Source organism: Aspergillus terreus, genomic scaffold (genome assembly GCF_000149615.1).
Source record: "Aspergillus terreus NIH2624 scaffold_12 genomic scaffold, whole genome shotgun sequence".
NCBI lineage: Eukaryota > Fungi > Ascomycota > Eurotiomycetes > Eurotiales > Aspergillaceae > Aspergillus > Aspergillus terreus.
The window spans coordinates 1,363-24,333 of NT_165935.1; the positions used below are offsets into that span (position 1 = coordinate 1,363).

General features: G+C 44.8%; 6 protein-coding genes across 6 annotated transcripts; 3 read left to right on the top strand and 3 right to left on the bottom strand.

The window, feature by feature from the left end:
* Positions 1-539: 539 nt before the first annotated feature.
* ATEG_07966 (uncharacterized protein) lies at positions 540-5,114 on the bottom strand (the record flags this gene model as incomplete). Its single annotated transcript, XM_001216587.1, has 3 exons — positions 540-774; positions 967-2,590; positions 2,750-5,114. The coding sequence occupies 3 exons, from the start codon at positions 5,112-5,114 to the stop codon at positions 540-542; spliced, it is 4,224 nt and encodes a 1,407-aa protein (XP_001216587.1).
* Positions 5,115-9,288: 4,174 nt separating this feature from the next.
* On the bottom strand, positions 9,289-9,983 carry ATEG_07967 (ribonuclease III; the record flags this gene model as incomplete). Its single annotated transcript, XM_001216588.1, has 2 exons — positions 9,289-9,308; positions 9,662-9,983. The coding sequence occupies 2 exons, from the start codon at positions 9,981-9,983 to the stop codon at positions 9,289-9,291; spliced, it is 342 nt and encodes a 113-aa protein (XP_001216588.1).
* A 634-nt stretch (positions 9,984-10,617) lies between these two features.
* On the top strand, positions 10,618-13,688 carry ATEG_07968 (uncharacterized protein; the record flags this gene model as incomplete). Its single annotated transcript, XM_001216589.1, has 7 exons — positions 10,618-10,656; positions 10,726-10,934; positions 10,987-11,036; positions 11,549-11,581; positions 11,712-11,721; positions 11,906-12,011; positions 12,042-13,688. 7 exons carry the CDS (start codon positions 10,618-10,620, stop codon positions 13,686-13,688), a joined length of 2,094 nt encoding a protein of 697 aa, XP_001216589.1.
* A 1,013-nt stretch (positions 13,689-14,701) lies between these two features.
* On the top strand, positions 14,702-15,823 carry ATEG_07969 (uncharacterized protein; the record flags this gene model as incomplete). The annotated part of the gene is made up of 1 exon (XM_001216590.1): positions 14,702-15,823. The coding sequence occupies one exon, from the start codon at positions 14,702-14,704 to the stop codon at positions 15,821-15,823; it is 1,122 nt and encodes a 373-aa protein (XP_001216590.1).
* Positions 15,824-16,392: 569 nt separating this feature from the next.
* ATEG_07970 (ER lumen protein retaining receptor) lies at positions 16,393-17,189 on the top strand (the record flags this gene model as incomplete). Its single annotated transcript, XM_001216591.1, has 4 exons — positions 16,393-16,407; positions 16,469-16,535; positions 16,597-17,104; positions 17,153-17,189. The coding sequence occupies 4 exons, from the start codon at positions 16,393-16,395 to the stop codon at positions 17,187-17,189; spliced, it is 627 nt and encodes a 208-aa protein (XP_001216591.1).
* A 528-nt stretch (positions 17,190-17,717) lies between these two features.
* On the bottom strand, positions 17,718-19,206 carry ATEG_07971 (uncharacterized protein; the record flags this gene model as incomplete). Its single annotated transcript, XM_001216592.1, has 4 exons — positions 17,718-18,373; positions 18,432-18,490; positions 18,543-18,665; positions 18,737-19,206. 4 exons carry the CDS (start codon positions 19,204-19,206, stop codon positions 17,718-17,720), a joined length of 1,308 nt encoding a protein of 435 aa, XP_001216592.1.
* Positions 19,207-22,971: the final 3,765 nt, after the last annotated feature.

Below are 22,971 nucleotides of genomic sequence, written 5' to 3' on the forward strand. Positions count from 1 at the left end.
TCTAGGAGCCTCAGGCACCTCGGATGCCTTAGGCCCTCTAGGGTTTCCTAATTGGGAAGTCCCTATTGACCTGACTAGATAATATGAACCAATGAGAGCTAAGGAAATTGACAATTGAACTAGATGATTAATTGAATCTAGTAAACAACTCTGGTTGACTCTAGCCCTGAACCATGGGTCAGAAGGCCCTATTTATAGTATGGTCCTAAGGCCTAGAGTCTTCTAGAAGCAGGCAATCAAAATCAGGAATGACGTAGGAACGCAAGCAGATGACGCAATAGAATCAGAAAGAATAGATCAGAACAATGCAAATCAAAACAATAGAAATCAATAGAATCAATCTGGTGGTTGCCTAGACAATAATGGCTGCCTGAAACAGATGCCTGATTCTGCTGACTAAATGGCTGCCTGAGGCAGGCACCTCTACTGTCTGACACACCCCCCCAGGTTCTAATATTGAAAATAGTAGAACCTGCAGACTTTTCAGACAGTTTGATCAAAACCTCACTTTTAGGTAGGAATCCCATAGAAAAGTGAAGTCAAGGTGACAATTCGGAAATATCTTCCATATTCAGATGTTTCATGAATTCCTGATGTTTCTGATAGGTCAAACGCTTAGTCAGACCGTCAGCAATCATCTGATTGGTCGGAACCCATTGAATCTGAATAGATCCATTCTGAACTTCCTGGCGCAGCCAATGGCGGTGGATGTCCACATGTTTTAGTTTCGATTTATAAGCAGAGTCCTGCTTAATAAGCAGGTCAACTGTCTGCCTATTATCGCATTCAATTGCAAGTTTCTGACTAGGGTTGAACCCTATAGCCGAGAAAAACCGTTTCCACCATAAAAACTGCTTACTAGCGGTAGATAACGCGAGGAATTCAGCTTCAGTGGTGGAAAGTGTTATAGTCTTCTGTTTTCTAGCTGACCAATCAACTGGTCCGCTATATAGGGTAAAAATATACCCTTCAGAAGACTTTCTGCCGGCAGAATCAGCAAAGGCGGCGTCGCTGGCAACCCTGAATGGACCTAATTGGGAAGGCGGTATAGGTCCTTGGTAGGCAATTGACCAATGGCGTGTTCCGTAGAGGTAAGAGATCAGATGATTGGCTGCCTCCATATGTCTAGAAGTCGGCTTAGTCAGGAATTCTGACAATTTCTGACATGCGTAGGCGATATCGGGCCTAGAGATAATCGCTGCATATAGGGCTGACCCTACTTTTTGTTGGTATAGCTTTATCTCTTTTGGGCCTAGCGTCGTTTCATCAGCCGAGATATCTAGATTTTCTGCCGGGAGCGGTGTTTTTGGAGGCTTCCGATTGGTCAGGTGAAAGCGGTGAGCGATCTTTTCGATATAGTCCTTCTGCGAGATCCAGAGCTTCCTTTTCGACTTTTTTCGATGAATTTTCATATTCAGAAATTGCGTCATTTCGCCTAGATCCTTGATCTGATAGGTCGAACAGAGGGCTTGTTTCACTTTTTCGACCCTTTCCCTGTTTTCTTTTCTAAAAATAATGATGATGTCATCTACATAGATGACTAAGATCATGAATTCATTGACATAAACACAGGGATCCTCTGGAATAGGGTCTAGACCTAGTCGTTTTAGGGTTTCGCCTATTTCTCGTTGCCATAGAAACGGCGCCCTACGCAGTCCATATAGGGCCTTTTTCAATTTAAAAATCCTATTTTTAGGGCCTAGCCCTGGAGGCGGTGAAACATAGACTGTTTCATCAAGCTGACTATTCAGGAAAGCGTTCACCGCATCTAATTGGACCGCTTCTAGGTCAAAAGCAGCTACTAGGGCAAGAACAACCCGCAGGGTTCTAGAACCTAGGGTTATAGCCCTAGTATCGAGGTCACTGATTGGCTGAAGGTCCCCTCTAACGCAAATCCTTGCTTTGAATTTCGATAGGAAGCCTGATTGGTCGAACTTGTAGGTAAAGACCCACTTCAGCGGTAGAGCTCGTTGGTCTGGACCAATAGAATCGATCGAAACAGGAGTCCATGTGTCCATATTAGTAAGCTGCTGGTATTCTACCTCTGCAGCTCGAATCCAGTCATCTCGAAATGGACTATTGACCGCTTCTCGCCAGTTGGCAGGTGGAGGAGGTAGGTCATTTTTATGCAGTTTTTTATGACCTAAATCAGTCGAAAATGCCTGAAGAATTGCATAATTTCTCGGAATTTTCGATGGTTCGGGGTCCGGTGATGGCGATCGTTGCCTTTTTAGGCCTAGCGGCTTCATAATGTCGTCATAATCGTCGAATTTGAACTGACTATTATCGATGACGACATCAGGGGCAGGCGGAACAGGTGATTGAGGCGGTGAATCAGGTAAATCACCTAGAACTATGTCGTCCTGACCAATAGAATCCTCTAGATATTCCTCATTTTCTTCTTTTTCTTGATTTTCTAGAGGTTCCAGAACATCTGCAGAGTCTTCTAGGGTTCTAGAATCATCTAGATCTAGAGACATTTCTGCATTTTCTGACTCATCTGACTCAGCTTCAATTGAATTAATTAAGTCATTAATTTCTGAGTCAGTTAGGGCTTTGACTTCTAGCCCTAGGTCAGGGTCAAGTTCGCCTAATTGACCAGTAGGATCGTCTTTATAGACCCTAGATTCATCAAACACACAATCTCTTGCAGAAATGACCTTATTTCTAGATGGAATCCAGACCCTCCAGATATTTGAAGCCCTATACCCGACTAGATATCCAATCAGGGCCCGCGGTTGAAGCTTACTCAGCCTCGGAATATTGATAATCCGCGTGTAGGCCCTACAACCGAAACGTTTCAAGTTTGAGATATCGGGTTTTGACGTCATATAGCCGGGTTTCTCGGGTAAGGCAGTATATAGAGCTTCATAGGGGGTCTTCCAATCTAGAGCTCTGATTGGTGTTCGGTTCAGGATGTGGGTCGCCGCGCTAACCACTTCTGGCCATAGAAACATGGGGATCCCGGAGTCGACCAATAGGAGGCGAGATTTCATGATAATCAGTCCTCCAGAGCGTTCAGAAAATGGGTTTTGTTCTGGTTGGTCAGGCGGTGAAGTATTGAAAATCAGGCCTTCTGATTGGTCGATGAACTCGCTTAAATTCAGGTCATTGTCTGAATGGACCCGCTTTGGCGAGACTCTATACTGGTTCTTGACCAATAGAATCATTGAATTCAGGGACCTAGAAACCTGTTCTTTGGTCTGCAGGGTCTGGGCCATGTGGAAATGCGTCATTGGATCATAAATATGACTAATATAGTTCATATTTCGCATGCCCCGCTTCATATGAATCAGGTCCCAGTGGATTGTCTCGAATGGCTGATCGCCTCGACCAATAGGACGTCGAGAAATCTGGCGTTTTGACTTGGAAACTAGGCAGGTCTCGCAGGGTCCTAGTTCCTCGCTCTGGTTGGTCAATTCTGCCCCACTAGTTGCCTGTTCAAGATGTTTTAGGGCTTTAATGCCTGGATGCCCTAATCGCTGATGCCATAGTTCTATTGACCCCTTTGAGATGATTGGCTGATCAGACCGCTGAATCTGATAGGTCTGACTGGTCTGATTGGTCTGTTTTCTAGAGTCTTCCAGCTCTAGAGTCGAAAATCGGTCCGGTAGGTCATTCTGACCAAAACTCTCACTTTTATATGGGTTTCCCATAGTAAAGTGAGCGGAAAGTGAGTATTCGCCCCATCTAACTAGGGAGATTCCCCCTGTTTCATATATCTGGCAGACTTTCGACCCATCTAGGCCCTCTAGGCAAGGAACTCTAGAATTATAGAATATTCCCGCCTTTTTGGCCTTCATTGCAGAGAGAATATTTATATGGAATTTAGGCACATAGGCACAGTCCTTCAGTTCAAAGGTAGTCTGCTTTCCATAGCAGTTTGACGGCTTCATCAGGACTGTTCCAAAACCTAGGATCTCTGCATGTGTGTCGCCTATTAGGACTTTCGATTCCCTAGGAGTATAGTCCTTGAAGGCTGACAAATCATTGCAAACATGGGTGTTTGAAGCGGTGTCGAAGGCCCAATCAGATCTAGAATCGGTTGTTTGAGCGGTTGCTAGGGCGACAGTTGCCATAGTGACGGTTAAATTGGTCGTTTGACTGGTTTTGAACTTCTGCAGCGCATTTTCATAGGCCCTTTTGAATCCAGGGTTCTGATTGGCCCGTTCAAATCGTTTTTGTGCCTCAGGATCAGGTGACCATCCAATAGGGCGTTTTGATTGGTTGGTATAGAGGCATTCGCTGAAGTCATGGAAACCGTCATTTGGCTCTGATTGGCAGGGACATTTTCTAGGCCTATTTCTAGGGATTCTAGGCCTAGCATTCGGGTTGTCTGATTGGCCCATGAATGTCGCGTTTGCAATGTTTGCCATGTGACTATTCCTTTTTGGGCTTAGTTTGATATGGTCCCTGAACCGCTTAGTCACCTCGTAGAACGTCGGGATTGGCTCGTTCCGCTCGGATTTTTCGATCAATTTGTCGTGCCAGAGGGTTGAAAAATAGGGCTGAACAGTATGGATCGCCTCTAGGAAGTCATAGAGGGCTCTGATTGGTGGATTGACCTCGCTTATGTCGAGTTCTTGGGCTTCGGAATAAAGGTTTTCCCACTGAGAAATATAGGACTCTAGATTAGGGCTTCGAACAGAGGAGCCCTGAGCCCTAAGCTGGTGGTATCGACCAATCACATCGCGTTTTCTTGCTTCATTTGTCGGTGCCAGCTTATCTCGGAGGATTCGAAGGCTCTGATAGGCGGAATTCGTATTGATGATTGCTCGCTTGTTTTGCTGACTAATCGAATTCTGAATAATCATATGAATTAGGGTTAGACCCTTATTCACATGGTCAAATTCGCGCATCTGAAGTTCATACTCGCGTAGGAGGTCTCGGTAGAGCTCCCTATTGGCTGGAGAAAGGTCTAGGATTGACGTAGCTTCTCCCTGAATCCTTGATGGAAACGGGTAGGCGGGCCGTTCCGGCAGAATAGGCTCTTCTGGTTGGTCAGGATTGATGTAGCCCCACACCCCTTTATTTAGGGCAAGGGTTTTGATTGATCGAAACCAGAGGAGCCAATCAGATGAGGTCGATAGAATGGTCGAGATTCGGTCGGTCATTTTCGATAGAACGTTCTAGAGCTGTCAGAGCCTTCTAGAATGGTCGAATTCGGTTGATGACGTCGGTCAGAATCGATAGAATCGATAATCAGGTCAGATTAGTCGGTAGAAATCGATAGAGGTCGGTAGAATCGGGTCAACTGGTCAGATCGGTCGAATTGGTCCAATCAGATCGGTCGAATCGGTCAAGTCAAACAGGTCAAACAGGTCAAACAGATCAAATCGGTCAAATTGGTCGAATAGGTCGAATAAATCGGACCAATCAGAATGGTCAAAACAGGTTGATAAGGTCGGTCAGGTCGGATAGGGGTAGCGGACCGGGCTCATAACTATCGAACTCTAGGAGCCTCAGGCACCTCGGATGCCTTAGGCCCTCTAGGGTTTCCTAATTGGGAAGTCCCTATTGACCTGACTAGATAATATGAACCAATGAGAGCTAAGGAAATTGACAATTGAACTAGATGATTAATTGAATCTAGTAAACAACTCTGGTTGACTCTAGCCCTGAACCATGGGTCAGAAGGCCCTATTTATAGTATGGTCCTAAGGCCTAGAGTCTTCTAGAAGCAGGCAATCAAAATCAGGAATGACGTAGGAACGCAAGCAGATGACGCAATAGAATCAGAAAGAATAGATCAGAACAATGCAAATCAAAACAATAGAAATCAATAGAATCAATCTGGTGGTTGCCTAGACAATAATGGCTGCCTGAAACAGATGCCTGATTCTGCTGACTAAATGGCTGCCTGAGGCAGGCACCTCTACTGTCTGACAAAATCTATTTTCTAAATATTTTAAAGGACTAATTATTATAAAAACTTATTTTCTATTAGTTAACTTTAGAAGTTCTATATTTCTATAGTTTAAAGTAGTTAGTATAGCGATTTATATTTTAAATTAAATATTAATTAAAGCTTTAAAATAGAAAACTTTCTATAAAGCTCTATATACTATTTTATTTAAGAAATCTAGCTATATAATATTATAATATTTTAATATTTTAAATTTAAAGTGTTTTAGCTGTAGAGCTTATATATAGATTATTAATATTCCAAAGCTAAATAAGCTTTAACTATAGATTTTAATTAGCTATTTAGTTAGGTATAGGGTTTTAAATATCTAAAAAATCTAGATTCTATTTAAAAATAATATTATCTCTGTAAGAAATTATATATTTAATAAATTTAGGGTCTATAAGAATAATTTTACTAGCTAATTAAGCGAATTTAATTCTAATCTAAGGCTAAAAGCTAAAGCCCTAACTAACTCAGAAATTAATAATCTAATTAATTTAATTAAAGCTAGATTAGATAAGTTAGAAAATATAGAAATATCTCTAGATTTAGAAAATTCTAGAACTTTAAAAAACTCTGTAAATATTTTAGAATCTTTAAAAGATTAAAAAAAAGAAAAAAATAAGAAAGATCTAGAGAATTCTATTAGTTAAAATAATATAATTCTAGATAATTTATTTAATTTACTATCTTAGTTATCTATTCTATCTATCTTTAATATTATTATTAATAATAGTTAGTTTAAATTTAATAATTATAATTATATTATAAAGCCGCTAGATTAAAAAGGTAATAATTACTATTATTAGATTTTAGACTATTAAAAACTCTAAGAAATTATATAATTTTTTAGATATTTTCGACTAATTTAAGTTATAAAAAATTATATAAAAATAATCTATTTTCTCTATCTGCTAACTAGTAAAAAATAGTTAATAATCTATTTTAAAATAACTAGATTCGAGCTGTAGAGATAGAATACTAATAGTTTATTAATATAGATATATAAATCTCTATTTTAATCAATTTTATTAGTCTAAACTAATAAATTTTACCGCTAAAGTAGATCTTTACCTATAAATTTAACTATTTAAATTTCCTATCCAAGTTTAAAGTAAGAATTTATATTAAAAGGGATTTTTAACTAATTAGTAATCTTAATACTAAGGCTATAATCTTAGAGTTTAGAATTTTATAGATTATTCTTACTCTAGTAGCTGTTTTTAATTTAAAAATAGTTTAATTAGATATAGTAAATACTTTTCTAAATAGTATATTTAATAAAATAATTTATATTTTATCGCCGCTAGGGCTAGGCCTTAAAAATAAAAATTTTAAATTAAAAAAAGCTTTATATAGACTATAAAGGGCTCTATTTTTATAATAATAAAAAATAGGCGGAGCTCTAAAACAGCTAAATTTAGACTTTATTCTAAAGAATCTCTATATTTATATTAATAAATTTATAATTTTAGTTATCTATATAAATAATAATATTATTATTTTTAGAAAAAAAATAGAGAAAGAATTAAAAAAGTAAAATAAGCTTTTTATTTAATCTATTAAATTAAGAATCTAAGTAAAATAATATAATTTCTAAATATAAAAATTTATTAAAAAAAGTTAAAAAAAAGCTTTAGATCTTGTAAAAAGACTATATTAAAAAAATCGCTTACTATTTTTATCTAACTAATTAAAAGTTACTAAAAATACTGTTTTAGTAGAAAATTTAGATATTTTAGCTAATAAAATAATACTAAATCTAAAAAAGATAAATCTATATTAATAGAAAGCAGAGTTAGCTTTATATATAGTAATTATTTCTAAGTCTAATATTGCCTACGTATGTTAGAAATTATTAGAATTTCTAATTAAGCTGATTTTTAGATATATAAAAGTAGCTAATTATTTAATTTTTTATCTCTATAAAATATGTTATTAGTTAATTATTTATTAAGAACCTATACTATTTTCTAAATTAAATCTATTTAGGTCTGCTAGTAATATTATCTTTATTAATTCTATTAGTAAAAAATCTTTTAAAAAATATATTTTTATTTTATATAGCAGACTAGTTAATTAGTTAACTAGAAGATAGAAGATTATAATATTTTCTATTATTAAAGCTAAATTTCTTATATTATTTACTGCTAGTAAGCAGTTTTTATAGTAAAAACAGTTTTTCTTAGCTATAGAGTTTAACTCTAGTTAAAAGCTTATAATTAAATATAATAATAGGCAAATAGTTACCTTATTTATTAAATAAAATTCTGCTTATAAATTAAAACTAAAATATATAGATATTTACTATTATTAGCTGTACTAAGAAATTTAAAATAGCTTTATTTAGATTTAATAGATTTTAACTAATTAGATAATTACTAACAGTCAAACTAAATATTTAACCTATTAGAAATATTAGAAATTTATAAAATATCTAAATATAAAGAATATTTTTAAATTATTATTTTAATTTTACTTTTTTATAGGATTTCTATTTAAAAATAAGATTTTAGTTAAACTGTCTGGAAAGTCTGTAGATTTTATTATTTTTAATATTAGAATTTAGAGGGGTGTGTTAGATAGTAGAAATGTTTACTTTAAGCAGATATTTAGTTAGTAGAATTAAGTATCTATTTTAGGTAGCTATTATTGTCTAGGTAACTACTAGATTAATTCTATTAATTTCTATTATTTTAATTTGCATTATTCTAATTTATTTTTTTTTAATTTTATTATATTATCTGCTTGCGTTATCTTCTAGTATTTCTATATTATTTCTAATTTTAATTATTAATTGCCTGCTTTTAGAAGACTTTAGGCCTTTAGGACTATACTATAAATAGGGCCTACTAACCTATGGCTCCGGGCTAGAGTTACCCAGAGTTATATACTAGATTTAATTAGTCATCTAGTTTAATTGTTAATTTCCTCAACTCTCATTGGTTCATATTATCTAGTCAGGTCAATAGGGACTTCCTAATTAGGAAACCCTAGAGGGCCTAAGGCATTCAAGGTGCCTAAGGCTCCTAGAGTTCGATAATAAGTAATATACCTAGTATAGTATATATAAAATTTAGAATAATATTTAATAAATTTATAAGACTAGTTAATTTTAAGAGATATAGATATACTTTATAAATAATTATTAAATAATCTTTAAACTATTCTACGTAGAAATTTCGGCTAAATTAGAAACTTTTATTTATCTATATTAAGTAATTATTTTAGAAGTAATTATTTTTTAATTTTAATTAGTTTATAATTATTAGCGCGTATTTCCGATTATAATTTAATTTTATTTAGCTGTTGCAGTAAAGTTATCTTTAAAACTCTAAATAGGTTTACTATATATATTTTTAATTAAAAATTTATTTAATTTAGCAGCCGATATTATTATCTAAATTTAATTCTTTTTAGAAATATATATTTCTGATAATAGTAGTAGAAAAAGACGCGTTAAAGTTAAAGTTCTGAATTAGATAGGGGGTGCAGAAGAAAATGGATTGCTTATAGGTTTAGACCGCTCAATGGTTGAAAACGTTATAAATAAAGTGTCTAGAAACCTAGACTATTGTTATGACAAACAGCTTTTATTAGATTCCTTTGTCCTTTTTATTCTAACTATTTCATCGATCAATGGAGTATTTTGGAGAGCCCTTTGCGCAGCTTCGTTCCCAGCCACAGCTTTGCTAGGTCCTTGACCAGAACCAAGATGCTTATTGCTCCAACCCCATCCAGTAAGATACACACCAATGAAGAATGTTTGCTTCCCCTTCTCTGGCTGGATAGGCTCACGCTCATCAATATATTTCAACTTGATGTCTTTGCCCATGATCTTTCTAGCAAGATTCTCCTTTGCATTCATGACCGGCTGTTGAACCGCAAGACCTGAAAGCTTAGGCAGCCATAACTGTGTCAACCATTTCTCAGCCTTCTGATAGCCAGTGATGGGATCAGATAATATAGCGGCAGCCACGTAAGCCTCAAAGATATCGCCCTTGGTCTTCATCCACCGCTTGGGCTGGGTCAAATACTCCTGTGGCACAGATGCTTTGCGATCAAACTCATACATCGATGCATATTCAGCTAGGGTCTCGTTTTTCACTAAGAGCTCCCTGATTTGCGAAATGTGACCCGAGTTGATATCGCGATATTTATTCCAGATAAACTTCGTCGCCATAAGTTCAATGTATGCGTCTCCGAGAATTTCAAGCCGGTCGTATGTTGCGTCAAGATCATTTGTGATAGCAGGATGTGTAAAAACTGCCTTCTCCAGCGCGGTGTCGAGTATGGGAGGTAACGAAGGCGGGTAGATGTTGTCATCGACCTTCAAACAGGGGGTTTTCTCAGTCTCTGTTTGCACGGAAAAAGATGATGTGACAGCTGGTATGGATCCATGACTTTCATTTCCCGGCTGAGCTCTGCCCGACCTGCGCGCTTTTGGCTTTGTCCTTCGGAGACTGTCTTCCGAAGGCCCCGAGAAAACCGACTTTCTCTTTTGACTCATCGGGCTTCGGTGATGAGGAGAGAAAGGCGTCTAGAATCTTAGGCGTTCGGTGCAGCACGTACTCCGTATTCTATGGAGCAGAAGCATGCGTATCATGTGACCTCCACAAACGTGGGGCGATTAGTCACGTGGCAATTCAGGAAGGGAACTCCGAAGGCCTCCAGAGTCTCCGACACTTGCGATGTCCAATGCACGAACAATGGCAGTGCCATACACCCGAATACTGAGCCTAGCGAAGGTAAATAATCGAAACAGTATTGCCTCGAGGATTTGATGATCAACGGAGTCTGACCTTAAACTCTCACAGGCTCAGTGTCGCATCTTTTCAGCGACGTTTAACCCGGATCGGTTACGTTTGGGAAACAAGATTCTCCGCCAACGACTGCGTGGACCAGCGCTTGCGTCCTGGTACCCTAAGAAGACTGTCTCTTTTCGCGACTTGCAAGATGCGTATCGTCCACTTGGATTGACAACATTTGATGAGGTGGAGGATGATAGAGAGGAGGCAATTCAGATGTATGGAGCCCGCCTCTCAACCAGTTAGACCCATGACTGATCGTGTGGACAGTGCAAAGCTACGAGGAAAAGGCAGGCCCAAGAAGAAGAGGACTGCGGCAGGTATGTGACATCACCGAAGAAGCTTTTCGCATCGTCCTGACCATGGAAACAGAGTCGAGAACGGCCAAGAAGAAGAAATAAACGACGACACCAGTTCTGGAATAATGGATGTATTTTTAACCTGCAATTACTCGGAATGTATCATATCCAATACCCATATAAGCCTGGGGTCTCGGTGTCCGATTTTCCTAGCCATTAAGTCACACTGCATGTTCTTTTTTTACGGATTCATCGAATGGCAGTGAGTTGGTGGACAGACGCGCGCCTACCACCTTTTTCTTTGACACTTCTACCATCTCATGCTATACAATGCATTTATTGTGTTGCACGTTGAAGCATTATTGGGGTAGATTTCCCGAGTTCCTTGTATACTCCTAGACAAGAGGGAAATGAGAAAATTGACCTCAACTGGTAAGGCTGCACATATTAAGCCCGCTAGTGTATGAGTTTGATATCATTAAAGGATGCTACTTTTCGATGCGAATGCCAAGTGCCTTACTACCTATGTCTAGTTGGGAAACTTGGCATGGTGCCACGCCCGGCAGGTAGTTGGGTACTGTGGCACTACTTCAGTGTACATCAGTGTGTAGGAGAACGTATCCCAAATGAAGCATGAGCTCCCGGCGGAGTAGAAGAGAATTTACCGAGTGATAGTGCTCCTATAGAAGTAGGTAGGTGTACCAAGGTAAATTGGTGCAGAGTTCCTGGTAGCTTACCTATCCTGGATGACCACGTGATTGCAATGCGGCAAGGAACCCAACCTTGAACTCAACCTGTGGATCTTTCAAGCAGCATACTAGCCTGGCAGCCCCGGCTACTCGAACCTACGTCAATATTCATAGGTCAAGCGCTATTATTAAATCCAATAGTTTCAAAAATCTCCCTCAAAGAGGTGCTTTGGCGCTCCTAGCGGTCATCATGAAACCAAGCAAAAATCAGTTGCGGAGAGCCAGAAAAAAGGCCCTGAAAGCTCAGGTATGGCTACTCCAAACGATGAATGAACAGCGAAGACTTACATATTCTTTTCTCTCCAAGGCCAACGATACTCCAAGCACTTCGGCGCAAGAACAGACACCCGAGGGGACTGCCCCTGAGAAAATTACACCATCGACTCAGGTTCAAAATACTGGATCCGATGTACGACTCGCGTCGCCTGATCCAGAAGACCCTTTATGGCAGATGTACAAGGGTGTCCTCGACCGATTCGATGAGACCGAAGAGACGAAAACAGAGTCGAAAGAAGCCGAGAAACCGGAAATCTACTATGACGACGACGATGAAATCCCGGATGAAGAGGAAAGCGAACCAAAGTTGTCGAAGAAAAAGCGCAAGGAACTAAGCAAGCTGTCCGTTGCTGAGCTCAAGGCAATGGTTCGGCGGCCTGAAATAGTTGAATGGACAGATACTTCCGCCCCTGATCCTCGATTACTCGTCCACATCAAAGCCCATCGCAATGTCGTTCCCGTTCCGTCCCATTGGTCGCTCAAACGAGAGTATCTGTCATCTAAAAGAGGTATCGAGAAGCCTCCGTTCGCCTTGCCCAAGTTCATCCAAGAGACGGGTATCGCAGAGATGCGCGACGCTGCTTTAGAGAAACAAGAGCAGGCAAGCTTGAAACAAAAGCAAAGGGAAAGAGTCCAGCCTAAGATGGGAAGGCTGGATATTGACTATCAGAAGCTATATGAGGCTTTTTTCCGGTTTCAAACAAAGCCAGAGCTGACGCGTTACGGAGAGGTGTACTATGAAGGGAAGGAGTACGAGACCAATCTCAAGCACCTACGGCCAGGAGAACTTAGTCCTGAGCTGAAGGAAGCCCTCAGTATGCCACCCGGTGCTCCCCCCCCGTGGTTGATCAACCAACAGCGATACGGGCCGCCTCCATCTTACCCAGCTCTGAAAATCCCCGGATTAAACGCACCGCCCCCTCCCGGTGCCATGTGGGGGTATCACCCCGGTGGTTATGGTAAACCCCCGGTCGATGAGCATAACAGGCCTCTTTATGGAGGTGATATTTTCGGGGTGCTGCAGCCACAGCAGAGTGTCCAACAGGGTGAACCCGTGGAGAAGGATCTGTGGGGAGAACTGCAGGCGCCCGAGCTATCTGAGGAGAGCGAAGAAGAGGAGGAAGAGGAAGAAGAAGTCGATGAGGAGGATATGGAAGGAGTGCAGACACCCAGCGGATTCGAGACACCCAGCGGACTGGCCTCCGCGGTCCCATCGGAGTTTGTTGAAGCCGAAAATGTGGCGGGCGAGTTTGATGTGCGGAAGCACTACGGCGGGACGGAGACTGAAGAATCGACGATGCATAAGAGCGCTTTCCAAGTTATTCCCGAGCGGCAAACCAACGTCCGGGGATTCTTTGGAGGGGACAGGGTCTACGACCTGAATGCGTCCTCCGGAAATTTGCCTGTGCTTGGCGCTGATGAGGAGAATAAGAAGCGGAAGAAACCCGGTGACATTGATGTGTCTATGGACCCGGACGCTCTACAGGCCAACGAAGGCATCAGCAAGGAGAGTATACGCAACCTCTATGAGACTCACAGACAGCGTGAAACAAACCCGAACTGGGGTTTCCAGGAGGATCTGAGCGATATGATCGCGCAAGAGAGCCGAAAGCGGCTGAAGAATGAAGAAAAAAGAGGCAAGCATTGAATTTTGTGTACAATTACGGCGTGATCGGGGGTACAACCACTATCATTGTTATGGCTGCTGTTGTTTTAAAGGCTTTTTAATTAGGTAGTATACAGGTGGCTACATGGCAAATCGTCTCGAACATGATGTCCTCAGATGCTTGACTTGTACGGAGTACTCCGTAATATAATAGTACCTATTTAGCACGGGATCTGCGCCATTGATAAGGCATGCATGGCCTGTACATCACATTAAATGTGGAAGGGACAAATCATGTGATATGGAAGGGCCTTTCTCCAACTTGATAGCTTTCGCCACAACGAAGTACCTCTCAACTTTTTGCATACCTACCACACCAGAATCGAGAAAATGACTATCGGAATCAAGTGTGAAGCAGTCTGAGATCTGTTCGCTTTTCACCCGTTCTACTCACTTCGCCTTTCTGGAATCAGTCGACCCGACCCGGCCCCCAGGGATGGATTGGGATCGCAATAGAAGGTACGACACCCACCACCGCTGATATGGTTCAGGCGCCTGTGTCTTTACTACAGTTATGTGAACGAGGCTAACGCGCATTTGTTTGCTGACGCAGGTTTGATGACCACCGCGGTGGCGAGAGTTATCGCCCTGGAGCCTCGAGAGGTTTTATGCGACGCAGCCGATCGCCTCGAAATCGTTCTCCGCGCTTGGTTGCTGATACATGGGTACCGTCCTCTAACCGCACATATGGTCGCATGAGAAGTCGTTCACCACCTGCTTTTCGTCGTCGCTCCCGGAGCCCACCTTACTACAATCGCGACTCTGGAAACGGCTCGTACTCTAAGGCACATTCACCTCCGCGGAGGTTCTCTCCCAGACGTGAAGGGAGACCGAGGTCTCCCCCACATTCATCATGGCGATCGAGATCTCCATATGGCGAGAACCGCTCGCGTGATTTCTCAAGGGGTCGGGTGACGCCAAACCGGCCGCGAGATCTGTCACCTCCTGCCCAGGATTTCAGATCCAGCCGGCGCCCTCCGCTTTCCCCAAGCGATATGTATAGGCGGTCAAGCTCTCATTCAAGACGTGGATATCTGCGAGACGACCCTCCACGTGGTCCAGTCGCACGTCGATCCCGAAGCCCTTTCCAGGCAGGACGGACGGACCGGTATGGCGGGAGTTATCCTGGCCAGCGACGGCGGACGCCATCTCCGCGGGGCGCCCCATCCACGTACAACTCAGCGCCCGGCTCTATGCCTAACTCAAGGCGAACATCGCCTTTTACCGACAGAGTCAGTTCGTTTCCGATCGATGCTAGGGCGCGGTCGCCAAATCCGTCCGAACACCGTCGCATGTCTAGAAACTCGGAGAACTCCCAGTCTTATCCAGAGCGCACGCCTCCAGTCAGGACAAGGTTGAGTAGGGACGAAGCGATGCCAAGGTCCCCTGCCCCAGACCAACCTACAGTGCGTGCGGGAAGGGCACCAGATCACGATACTTATGGACCCAGCCGAGGCACCGGAGATCAGTGGAGGGACTCGAATCGATTCAGTGCTACTTCCCCCGCCAATATCCCGAGTCATCCAAAGGCAAGCAACGCGTTTCAGAGCCAATCGCCACCATCCGGCCCATCTCATGGTCCCAAAGCCTTGCATGGCCGCGGATCTAATCTTTCGCTTCTATCAGCCCCCACGCGTCCTCGCGGAGGCCCCAATTTCAAAGAAAATGCATGGGGAGGAACCCCAGCCCGGCGTGGGTCTAGCCTAAGTTCGCACACGCCGCCGACAGGACCACGCGTGAGCCATCCGCCGAGTGGACCAGCGGAGATGCATCGGCATAATGTTTATCGGCAGGGCAGTAATGCGGGGACACCGCATCCTCGCACCCCCAAGTATACGAACCACCTCGCAGGCCTTCCATCTATTGTCCCGGGCGGTCGACTTCTGCAATCTAATTTCGAGTTCACCCTGGAGAAGCGCCTTGCGCAATTAGACGCTGATCGGGATCGGCTCTTGGATCAGGTATCGGAATGCCAGCGACAGAAGCGCGCGGGAATCAGAGATTGGGAGAAATTGGACCGGGAGAGCTCGATTTGCGCCCTGAAAAGTGAGCTGGCCGAAGGCCACTTGCAACGCATAGCGGATGGGGAGAGTGTGCAAGCGGCGGCTATATTCTGAGCGTGATTGCGGTTAGACTTAATGATATCACTTGTAAAAATAACACGGACATGAAGAACGGCGTGGCTCCATGACTTTACGAATGGTTCTCTCTCTATTTGCCCTGTATTATTGTTATTATTAGAGCGCAGTGGAATGATGGTGATCATAATGAAGTGAAGGGGGCCGAAGGAGCTACAAAGGGCGAACCTTGCATTACGGCATCACGCGTGGGGTGGGGCCGCACCTCGGAGCTTGTCGCGCATCCTTGAGGCTTCGTGTCAACATAGACCAAACCGAAAATCATGACCATATTTGCCTTGACTTCACCTCGCGAATCCTCTCGACCTCCTATGGCAATTGACCCTTGAAAGGCCCCAGACTCGCCATCGACTACGCCATCCATCCGTCTTGATTTACCTGTAACCCACGGTCAACCTGGTCGCCATCGTGCACCCTCGTCATCATGAATATCTTCAGACTTGCGGGTGGGTTTTTCGTTCACTCGGGTTGCGTTGGTCTGATCACCAGTTAATGCTTGACTAGCTGATTTCTCGCATCTCGCGTCTATCTTCATCCTTCTACATAAGATGAAGTCCTCCAGCGTATGTCATCGTCCCGTCCTAGTTATCGACTGAGAGTGTCTGACCTGCGTGCGCCCTTTAGAGCTGCTCTGGATTGTCATTCAAGTCGCAAGTGTTATATTTTATGGTGTTTGTGACACGCTATTTGGGTAGGCCTCCATGCTTACCGTGCGTCCCTTCTCTCTTGCGTCCTCTAACGTGCGACTCTAGATCTCTTCTGGGCGTTCACCGACTCCCTGTACAATACCACCTTCAAGATCCTGTTCATCGGCTCCTCTGCGTATATCATCTACCTCATGCTGAACGACTATAAGCCGACGCACGACCCCAACATCGATACATTCAAAGTGCAGTACCTTCTCGGGTTCAGCGCTCTCCTTGCTCTGATCTTCCCCCCCGATTACAGCTTCTCCGAGGTGAGAACCACCGCCCGTTGTGGCTCGCGAACGGTAGCTGACGTGCCTCAGATCCTGTGGACATTTTCGATCTGGCTCGAGTCTGTCGCTATCCTCCCCCAGCTCTTCATGCTGCAGCGCACTGGCGAAGCCGATACCATCACAACTCACTACCTCTTTGCGCTGGGCTTGTACCGCGCCCTTTACATCCCGAACTGGATCTATCGCTACTTTGCCGAGAGCTATTTCAAGCCCATTCCGGTCATCGCGGGCATCGTGCAGACGCTCTTGTACTCGGACTTTTTCTATATCTACTACACGAAGTGAGTTCCCTACTGTCTGTTACTACCGCGGGTACTAATAAGGTGCAGGGTGATGAAGGGGAAGAAGTTTTCCCTTCCCGTTTGAACAGTGACATGTGCGCGAGTCGGGGGGAGCTGTCACTGGAGATGGAAAAAGACTTAATGTATGTTGGGTTTATGTTATGTTTTATGTATTTTTAGCAGAGTTGATCTGAATGTTTTATTAGGTGGGGACTGGATCCCAGTACCTTGGACGGTATTCAAACCCCCAAACAGTAGGCCCTTCGGTGTGACCGTCAAGGTACGAGGGTTGCGAATGTCCCTGCCACAGGTATACTATGGAGTTATGGTTACGCGTACAGTGGAAGGAGTTGTTTAAAGGATCATCGAAAAGAGTACTCATGCAAACAAAGTTGTTTTTAAATCCAGCCCAAACTCCCCTGCTCTGTGTCGTCAAGACATTAGTCAAACATTGGCCCTCCAGGCCCTCCAAATTGCGCAGTTCCTCGATGACCGTTTTGGTATCTTCATCATATCCACTTCCATGTGTGTACCCGTATTAGACAGTGATAACGCAGGAACGACTTGTCTGATGTACCTTCATCCTCCATCAGATTATGCTGACAAGCACAGCTCAGAAACCCCGGTGACCGGATGTCCCATGAGTGGGTTCGTATTCCGCGCCGTAACCCACATGCGAGGTGGCCAAGGACATATCACCGGCGAAACTGTCCATGGTCGCTGCCATGGACTCCGACAGGTGCGTCATGGACCCAGCACCCAGGGACCGGATGGAGGCCATGTTGAGGGCTGTTGGACGCTCATGGATGTTGCGTTGGCTGTCCATCCAGCTGCCGTGGCCACTGAACTGGCCGAAGTAGTCTGCCTGGGATCGCTCTAGCGCCATCTGGCCGTTCAGTGTCGAGTCACGCCTGGACATGGGTGGTGATGGAAGCTTGGGGGATCGAGGCACCATGTCCAGACGGGGGGAACTTCTCCTTGAATTCGGGGGCGTGAGACGCGGTCCACCACGGCGGACCTGACATGTAGGGCATATCTTGACGAATCGCGAGATGAGTTCTTTGGGAACCCTTGGAACGGTCAATATGTTTGCCGGACCTATTTGATATTGGACTGGGATCCGACATACCATGAATAAATCTGACGGACCTGGGCCGATGTCTTGTCCCTTCCACCATGTTGGCATTGTTGGTGCGCCCTGGTAAGTATCTTGAATAGCTTTTCCCTGACAGCCACGGGCTTGCCCTCGTGACAGATCATCTTGGTGCACTTTCCAGTGGTTCAAGTCAGTATCTGATGTTCCATCATGACTGCAGATAGGAAATACGGACTTCTGAATTGCCGGTACCGACCGTTTGAAGCTTGAACATCTTCTTCACCCAGAAGCTAGTCTATTTAGCCCAACGACCAACAACTAAGAGAGATGACGCGATCGTACCGGAACTGGGCAGATTCAACAGCCGTATCCTTAGGATCGAGCAGAACCGTTCTTATATTCCGCGCGCGTTTAGCATGAATGAGAGCCTTGTCTTGTTTCTTGATGGAGAGGTCCTCGACGTAGCTAGAGGAAGTACTGGGTGAGCACAACCGATCCCAGCAGCGGCGACATATACATAACAAATAGCCAGTCACCTTTTCATCAGCTGGTCGAATTCCCTCACGTTCGGAAATCCGTCCAACGGCGGGACCACCGGCTCTGATAGCATCGTGTTCTCGTTTCTGGAGTCCTGGCTTTCAATTTCGGTGCTTCCCAGTGCGTCTCGCAGGGGCAGATACCGCGGCGATTGAAGGTACCGCGGCGGGGATGCGTATTGCACGGACTGGTGCAGACCTGCATGGTCGGGCGTAGATGGAACCGAGTGTGCTGGTGAGTGGTGAGGAGCGAGATGATGCGTATGAGGGGAGACTGCCGCATGGCCGTAAGAAGGGGTAAATTGGGACGTGTATGAGCTGAAAGCCTGGGTAGAAAAGTGATAGGGGCCTGATTCATTCATCGCAAAGTCATGGCTATCGCCGTTGCTGTAGGGTACAGGCAAGGCAAGTTGTTGACTCATGATATATGTGTCATTGCTCTCGTGGCTGCGCCTGTCAAAGCCGCTCATTTTGTAAATAGCCGGGGCCAATGCTTAGTGCATGGACGAAGCAGGTTGTATCTGGATCACGGGGTTTGGCGATTCTTGAGAGCTGGGAAATAGCCAGGGAACGAATGTGTCAACTGCAGTCCTGGTATATGAGCAAAGAGGCAACGTCTAGGTCTGAATCGAAAAGAAAGTGATAACGGAATGTCCTTTGCAAAGTCCGACTGGTGGAACCTGTGGAGAAGAGTTCAGAACTTCCCTGGTGGCAAGGACCTATTTAAAAAGAACAGGATATCAGGAAAGCACCGCGGAGAAGGGGTTCAAGTCAAGTGTAATGATGACTGGCGTAGGGAGCTCTGGATCAAGACCCTGTGAGTAGCCTCAAGGGGGACTAGCATAGGAAATGTTGTGATATGCTGAGCACCATAGCACCCTACCCATGAAGGCTGCAAGGTAACCTCAGTGAGGTCTGTGAGGAGAGGAACCCTGGACCGGCAGCGAAAGTGGTTATTTTTCTCTCAGTGACATGACACGCAAAAAGGAATATGGGGTATAGATGCAGTACCAGCAATTGGAAGGGAGGAGCCTACTGGGGCGAAGATAGGCTCCGAGAAGAATCCATAAGACGCTCCCTGCAGTACCGTGAGGATAATGACAGAGGACATCTGCAGCAGAAGGCAAAGAAAAAGGAAAGAATGAGCGTAACGACCCTCAGGGAGCTTGTGGAACTGACCAGGGTCAACCCAACTATCAAACAAAGCAAAGCTGCCACTGACCAGGGGGGTAAAGGGGGAGATGATGATGTACTGGGGTGTTTGACAAACTGCTGATTGCTTTGCCCTGGTGGAGGAATTTGGCAAGTCAACAATGTCAATGATCTCGCCGATAATGGCTTCGTGGCCTGACGGAAGTGAGAGAACTTTAGATCAGGAAGCTAGATGCTGTTTCTGTGTGATGACTTGGCTATGATGTACACTTATGGACACCAGCCTACAAGCCTCGTGTCAGTGCTGAAGGACTATATTCCGAGCACCCTGCTTCGATGGAGCTCCGCCGTCTCACGCATACGCTGGGTAGCGCCTTATGCCCTGGATCGAAGGACAGGCATGCGATAGACCTTGGGAAGACCAATGAGTGATGGTCAAATAGGAAGAGACCTGATCCCACGTACGAGTCTAGTCATCATGCCGGACGACTGATGACTTCCGACGAGCAGTACCAATCAGTACAATCGCCGAGGAGACGTTTCGTGTAGTTCGGAGAGCCTTGCTTGGACTAATTTCCACCCTAGTCACCGCCTCGTAACTTGGCAGAAGGAAGCCAGAGTGTGGACGAAGGTGTGGCAAGTATCCTGCAAGCAATGCATTAGCGGTGGAGGCCTGGAAGATTTGGGTATGACATGGTAAGGTATGGTATGTGGTCTAGATGGATTGGGGCAGGCCATCATCACTCGTAGTCAGGCAGAAGGGACATCTCGTGGGAAATCTCCCAATTGGATGGATCATGGGCACATCTTGTATTGCGAGGAGAATCGTATTGTGATGAGAGCTGGGATGATGAAAAGAGAGGTGTGCCAGAACTACAAACGCGGTTCCACCCAGCAGCGTGTCATTCATTTCTTCATGGCTACTCTTCATGCTGTCATTGTGGGGGTGTTCGTTTGTGTTTGCCCGCAGGACATGAAGACATGGATGACCGGGATGCGGTGTATGGTCCAGACAGGAAATTTGTGGCATGTCCATGAGTCTTTGGATATCCCCAAGTCACTTCTCCTCTATGGACCTCTGTGCCACCAAAGACCCTCATCCGGGCAAAACACCGGATCAACATTGAATCCACTGTGAAGATGCATTATCACTAGTAACTAGGTATGTCCAGACCTGGCAAGCGTCTTTACCTCCCGCCGGAAGTGGCTGCAACTAACCGGGGCAAGTGCAGCTGGGAGACCCGAAATAGATACCCGTTTCTTGACTCCGCTAGCCTCTGTCTCGTATCGAGAATACTGATGTGGAGGAACCGTTCCCAGTTGCCGCCGCCATGATACGACTAGGTCCCGTATGGGTATATTGCTTATTCGTCCCTAGCTGGGTGGAGACGAAGAGGACGAGTTGGTGGTGGCTTGCGGTTCGAGCAGCTGAGAGCTCTGCACCCCTGCAGGTATGCCTGCTGGACCGACTCGAATGGCTCGTTATGGATACTGACTGTCTCCATTGGTTCGGCCTCGGCCTCTTCGAAGATCCGCATCTGGAGTCTCCCAGATTTCACCCCTGTGTGTGTCCGGAGACCACGTCCAGGCCCGTGACTGGGGTAGAGACCTCAGGAGACAGACCGACGAGAGGATTGACCGGCGGATCATTGTCGTCGGCATTTGAAGTCTTTCGCCATGACTCTCAGACAAAGACTGGGCGACTATTGTTGGCCATGCCTGCATAGATGGCTTATACCGTGCCTTTGGACTAAGTGGGCCTTCCATCACGGACAAACACATCCCCAGTTCGTTCCCACTTAGTATCGTGCGAGCTTGTCTTTTGCTGATGATGGCATAATGCCAGACCTGATCTCAGGCGTGGATTTTTGGAGGTGCTCGCTGCTTCCCTGGACAAGTCCTCCAGAGAGGTGGTCTAGCTCCAGCTCCTCCTGGGTGCCAGGTAAGAGTACAGCGCATCCATACATCCGATCCCTGTCCTGAACCCATGCCGTCTGTCGCGGTCCTGGAGGTTTTGGGCGAATAGCGTGATGGTGGCTGTAATTCCAGGGAAAACCCCACAGGCACTGACAGCGCTTACTGGATTTACAGATGATTGGGCGTATTCCGTTGTCCAACATGATCTACAGGATACCCATCTCCACTTGTAATACTAACAGGAGACGCACTGCTTACATCCAGGATGTGTTGGCAAACGATATGGTGCCGAGTCATTGGCCAAAACACCCAGATCAATCCTCCTCGGAACTTCCTACTATCGATCCGATGCAGTGATACCTGTATGCAAACACACGGACGCACAAATGGCAAAGGAAAAGAAACAAGGCGCGGTCCGGAAAGGTGAAAGGGCACCTCGTACTAGATGGGGACTTGAGATCGAATTAGAATAGATAACAACACCATCGTGCAGGTTCCACAGAAGCACGTCAGAAGTACTACTGGCCTAGAAAAACGTTTCTTGTCAAGCTGTTTGTCATTTCGAAGTGTTGTGGTTCCTTGGCCGAGATTATGGCTGAAGTTGGCTATTGGCGACGAGAGGCTACACAGGATCAATAATAGACCTCGTCCTCGTTTGCGCCTCAGACTGAAAGTGTTCTTCTGTTTTAATAGAAGGGGGCAGCCCATGTAAGGACATAGCAAGAGAGGAAGAGGATGATGGGACCAGGCATTTTCTTGTTCTACCCAGATAGGCTCACTAGAAAATCAACAGAAAAACCAGGCCGAAGTCGTCTACATTCGTAAGTGATATATACCAGGAACATTATAATACATAAATAACATGACAACCTTGCTTCTCCTATCAATCATGCCTTGTCACAACCCAGTATCCCTCCCGGAATCACAAGGGCATGCGTCCACTGGCAGACTGACAGGGAGACGGGGATATTTTTGTGACATTACCATTCATTATAGGACCGGAAATCCATGCCGCTTCCATCATAAGCCTGCAGGCCGTATTGCCAGGTCTCACTCCGTTCCGATTCCGACCCCAGCAGGTGGCCATTCACAGACATGGAAGGGCGTCTTCTCGTAGTCATCTGAGCACCAGGCAGACTCCCCTGATAGAGGAGAGCAGGTTGGCC